This window comes from Apostichopus japonicus, chromosome 3 (genome assembly GCF_037975245.1).
Source record: "Apostichopus japonicus isolate 1M-3 chromosome 3, ASM3797524v1, whole genome shotgun sequence".
Taxonomy (NCBI): domain Eukaryota; kingdom Metazoa; phylum Echinodermata; class Holothuroidea; order Aspidochirotida; family Stichopodidae; genus Apostichopus; species Apostichopus japonicus.
The window spans coordinates 19,830,760-19,836,759 of record NC_092563.1 but is presented as its reverse complement, the minus strand read 5'-3'; the positions used below and the strand labels follow the sequence as shown (position 1 = coordinate 19,836,759).

Sequence of the window (6,000 nt, the reverse complement as noted above, 5' to 3'; positions counted from 1 at the left end):
CCTAATGAGCAATTGTAACTGATAGTACGTAATAGCATTAAATCATGTTGTCTTTTTAACCCAATCATCATCCACTATTTCACTATATGCTACAGGTGATAGGTATTAGATTTGACCTGCGAAAAAAAAAAGTTTCTTATACTTGATGAAGCTGATCATTCTATTTCATGAATTTTATTTAATATTCAGTGTCTTGTCAATAGTTTGACTAAAAAGAAGTCAACTCACCATCGTGAAGATGTTGATAACGGTCAATAGTGCTCTAAGTTTTGACGGTCGAAGCCTCAGAAAAGTTTCCATAAATTAGCGTATGCATAAATGCAAAACAAGACACTGATCTAGAGGATGTGTTTAACGATCATGTCGCTTTGAGATATCTGATTTGATCTGCTTCTACCAAAATGCAAAATAACATTAATTCGATAAACTATATAATTTGTCAAGGTATCCGTATAATTTTTAGGCCTTCGAATGACAACAAGGCTACCTCAAATTATTTTACATTAAAATTACGCACAATTTCCAAACACTGACTACTTGCAAACCGATGACACAGAACAACTTTAGACATATTAGACTTATTTAACCAACAAAAATCAACATTGGGGGGGGGGGGTCTAGGCTAGACTGTACGCAACAACATCGCATAATAGTATGCATTATGTGCTACACAATAAACATATATAGTACCAATGGCATCACTTCAGTGATCATTCATACGTAATTCTTTCTTAAAGTTGAAAGTTGTGAGAATTGTCAAGTTAATAACTTTTGTTGTTCTCCTTTTATCTTGGTCTCAAGTCGTCTTAATAATAGTCGCGCTAGAACGGCTAGACAGAATGTTGAGCAATATTCCATTCTCACGCTGCGATCAATTCGTGCGCGATTTAAAAGAAATCGTGGACGATATTGTCATGAACAATAATTCCTCACGACAAGAGGAGAAGCCATTCACACGTACCGACAAAATCGTACAGGACAAGTCGGCTAAAAATATATTCGCAGACGATGTTTTCGTGTCTTGTAAATGCGCATTTAAAGCTATTTGATGTTTTGGTATCACAAACTGACAAGCACAGTCCATGTTAACAACAGGGCGGTTGCAAGGCGATGTTTCGTAAGCACAATTTCTAGTTGCATTTTATCTTTATCATTATCTTGAAGCAAATAGGACTACGGGAATATACAAGAACACAGGTATAACAAAAAACGTGCAAAAAAAGGAGACACAGACAACAACGTGTCACTGTGCTTCAATCACGACACATTTTTTTTATTTCTGTCTACGATCGAAATGCTGTACACGCTCATGAGCTTATCTAAAACTATACGTATTCAATGCCTTTTCGCCCCTTGGTAATAGCATGTAATATAAACGCTTACCATTGAGACCACTCCGTGTACTAAGAGATACCGCATTCACCAGAATGAGTCAATTTCAATAACCCCACATATCTCATTCGTCCTTTGAATTAAAATGCAATTTGTGATCAATAAGAACGTAAATGGTAGAAATACGGTTACTGCAAGCACCACTATTACAATATTCAATACAAGAAAATCCTAATTTCTCGTAATTACTCTTGTTACCCATTCATGATATTTTGAGTATCTGGTATAAGCCCCGTAACTACCGGGTCGTCCGCAACCAATTCCCCAACTCACAATACCCGTCAAGAACCAACGACTGGCTTTCGCCACTGCATACGGCCCACCGCTGTCTCCCTGACAAGCATCAGCTCCACCTCTTTCATAACCAGCACAGAACATATTTTTTGTAAAAATGACTTCCTTTTGACGGAAATGTGCCTTGCATATAGGGAATGGAGTAAATGGTATTTGCACTTCTTGTAGGTAAACTGATGCAGCGCCACCCTCAGTCGTAGCTCCCCATCCGCTGATTCGCCCAGATACACCGAGGACTAGGAGCTCCTTGTCAATTGTCCTGTTTGCCAAGCATATTGGTCGTACGTAACTGCTGTACCTCTGCAGGGGCGTGACTAATTTTATTAAAGCGATGTCGTTATTAAATGTGTCGATGTCAAATTCTTCGTGTGTGTAGAAAGCCTCAACCAGAACAGGTATTTGACTATCCTCATCTGTCAATGTCTCATGATCCCCCAGTATTACATATAGTTGCCTGGCACGCACATTGTTCCTTGCGAAAAAACAATGAGCAGCTGTTACGACCCATTGCCTGTCTATGAGAGACCCACCACATATGAAACGACCACTCGTGCGTCGTCCCCCTCTCAGAAATAGCCTCGCCATCCATGGGGCGGAGCCTCTCTCCGCGTCCCGCCCTCCAATAACACGACCACTATGTACATCTCCCATGTTGGCATCTTGTGAGACCTCGGGAGATGAAACAATTCCGCAATCTTCAGAAGAGAAAAAAGGACAATAGTTGTTGTCAGTGAATTTAATATTTGTGTTTTTTCTTTCTACCTTTAGAAATTATGGACAGCAATTTCTTCTCCACTGTTCCCTTACTTTTCTAATCAGGGCCAAACTTCGACATTTCGATAGAGGTTGGTCCTTTGAATTTGCGAAAAGGATGCAAGGAAATAAAACGATTAACTTCCTGGCAGGTTCATATTACTCATAACCCTTGAAGTACCTTGACGTATAACAAACACTATTGCATAATGTACATTAAATAGATTTGACAAAGGTGTTACAACACTGCTACAATAATAACATGATTAAATTGCATGAATGATACGTTTTAGAAAAGTAAGCACTATATATATTTTTAAAATAAACTGCAGTTTGATGAAGCTTTGAATTCAGAGTAAATTGACAACTAAACTATGGTCCAATGGTGTCACGTATAAAGGACAAATACACAACAAGATTATAAAAGGAAAGGAAAGCATAAATGTGGAGTATTTTTGTCTTTCCTGTAGGTGCAACATATTGCTTGCCACTGGAATATCCCTTAAATGTATACTTTACAGGGGGGCTTTTACTGTGCTTTATCATGTGAGGTAGATTGCAAAATTCAATTTCTTTAAAAACCTGTGTGACGGTCATGATTTCATCTTTCATTATTGGTTGTTGTACAACACTTTTGCAGGAAGATGTGTATGAAGATCCTCAAGTGAGAAGGAAAACCAGCGACACACCACTTGGTTCCTCCAAAAGGAAGGCATATAGGAGCCTTCTGGCTGAAGCGCTAGGAGACAATGATGACAGTTCAGTGACTTCAGTCAATGAAGTTGATGTGAGTACATTTTCTTGAAGGAGGACTGCAGGCATTATTTTCACTTTCGTATGTTATGATCCAAAACAGTGTAAACTTTTCAACTGCTTTTCCAACACTGTACTGAATTAACCATGTGGTCCAATGTCAGGAGTGTTCCAAAATCCTAAGATATCTATAGCATGTCGTAAGCTGGTGTAGGGTCACTGTGGGGGTCAAGAGAGCAAAGTCCCTGAAAGCCAACTTACTAGTTTTATACATTTTTTTGAAACTGGGGATAATAGGGACACTATAACACTCTGATATATAACAATGCTGAAGTTAAGATATACAGTTTTTATAGATTACAAAAGAGGTACATTCAAGTTTGCAAGGATAAGGAACTGTTGACATTCCTGTCATATTCATTGTGCAATTGTTTGCTGACCTGAGACAGAAAATGGCCTTGGTTGATTAGGTTGGACCCCATTAATTAGTTATTTCAATAACTATGGTTGAAAAAAAAACATCTTATAGGGCAGTCAATACAACATGTATCCTTTTAAGCAGATGAGCTAATGGTCTTAATGCAGCAACTTTTGTTGGTAAGCCAATTAGCAACAGTGAACTCTTCAAAACAGGCCAACTCTGAGAAAATCTTGGACTAATTAATTGGTGATTAGTAAATTATATTATTCACTGAACATTAATTTTGTTTCATTTGATATTCCTTATCTTAATCTAATCAGGAATCCAACTACACAAATGCAGCTGACCTGAGCCACATCCAGATGCTGGAGGAAAAAATTTATAAATTGAAAGAAGACAAGAGGGTCCTGAGGGCGGAAAACAAGAACTTAAGAAGAACAATTAGGTTGATGGACAGTGAGTAAAATCATTTTTTTCTAATTGATTATACCCGTATGCTAAAAAGACTTGCTGGAGGGGTCTGTTTTTAATAATTTCCACAAAATGTTATCACCTGTTCACTCTTCTTTTAAATTCTTATAAGCAGAGAGAGACTAGCTGTAGATGCAATGGCTTTGCACAATTTATTCTCATTGGCTCAACATATGGGTGGAAATTACTAATATTCTTCAGCCCCAACCCCCCATCCCTCGCACTGCCTTTGCCATCTTTCCTATTTCTTTGTCACACCTTGTCTCCCACTTAATTCTCTCTTTGTACTTTCAGTTTCTTTACCCTCTCTTGTGTATTAATCCTTTTGCTGTCCTTACACCGTTTATCTTTTAGCTCTCCTCTCCCCCTGACTCCTTCCTTTGTTCACTAGTTCTTTTACTTCTTTCTTTGTGTTCAGTTCCACTTATTTTTATACAACTATCATAATGACCGGTAAACCCCCTACCAGTGTTACAGCAGAAATGCTAACTGCCTGTGATACCTATAAGGTCCCTTTGCAAACTTAAGTCAAGCACCGCACATGATTTATCTATATATATATAAATAGTTTTATGTGATTGGCTGATTAACATGACATGCTTTACTCTATCTATCCAGGTCTTCCAGAGCTCTTACAGTCTGTGGAGAAGTTAAGAAAAGAAACGCCGATCCCCAAAAGCATCGAAGAAGAAGCTCCTGTCTGTACACCTGTCAAGGTAAGCTTATGATTATCATGAACAGAAGAAGGAATTTATTTGCAGTGAGCTAAGGAATATGTTAAATGTCTGGTGAGAGTAAAATCTTGTTGCTGACAGAAATTCAAAGCAGTACAGCTGGAACTTTCTCAAGATGTGACTAATATTTTCTCATGATCTCCACCTTCTTTACATTTTTATTATACCAAGCAGCTGTTTCTCTATTTTTCCAGAATTTCATTTTAAGGATTTCTCTTTTGTATTGGTAGGGTAATGGATAATATTTACCTGTAATTTGTTAATGCTGTGATTTATGCATGTAGTAAAGCAAACTTTTACCTCAATGTGTGTATATTATTTGTGCATTTACAGTTAAAAGACGATCTGCCTTCAGGAGTACAAAAGGTTAACAAGATTTTGGCTCGATGTAACGTGATGGAGCCAGCAAAAATGGTCAACGACATCCTAATAGGAACATTCTCAGAGGAGTATCTCTCTTCGCATTCCATCACAGGGACAAATGGCACCACGAAGGAACCAATGGACCCTGTCATATTGAACGAAATCATTTGTAAGTATGCACTCAATGCGTTAGTTTTTTTCTCTTACAATGAGATCATTGGTCCACAAACATTGATATTCTAATATTGGCAGGTGAACCATATTAAATTTGGTGATCATGAATTGCAATAACTTGGCAACCACAGGTCAGAATTTCAAACTTGCTATTGTGAAATTTGGTGTTATTGTCAACAAGGGAAAGATTGATAATGACTATTAATTAGGTCAAATTTTAAAATCTTCAAATTGTAGTAACTAAATTGGCAGCCATAAGTTGGAATTTCTTCGAAGATTGTACGATGATATTGGTAGGAATCCTGTACATGCTGATGTGTATTGCAATTGATATCATGCATAATTATTATTGTGGCGGGGGGTGGGAGTGGGGTGGATAATGGGACGGTTGGTCATTATCGTACTCAGTAATTTGGTGGTTCATAAATTAATGCTAATAATTCATGCCAGTTGGTTGCCTATAATGAGAAGGTAGACCCTATTGTTTTTGGTGCCCATAATACAAATATTACTCAAATTTTAACTTTTAAATTGCAATAGCTTGGCAACCCTTAGTTGGAATTTCTTCAAACTTTGTATGGTGATATTGAGAGATAGCCTACATATGCTGATTGCAATTGATATCATGCTTAATTATGAGGGGGG

General features: G+C 37.6%; 1 protein-coding gene across 1 annotated transcript in view; it reads right to left on the bottom strand.

Annotated features, from left to right (window-relative positions):
• Positions 1 to 1,241: 1,241 nt before the first annotated feature.
• Positions 1,242 to 6,000, bottom strand: part of LOC139965597 (uncharacterized) — a 37,482-nt gene continuing 32,723 nt past the window's right edge. The window contains exon 28 of the mRNA XM_071968131.1: positions 1,242 to 2,381. Coding sequence (XP_071824232.1) covers positions 1,564 to 2,381 — 818 coding nt within the window. The 3' untranslated portion in view covers positions 1,242 to 1,563. The remainder of the gene's footprint in view (positions 2,382 to 6,000) is intronic.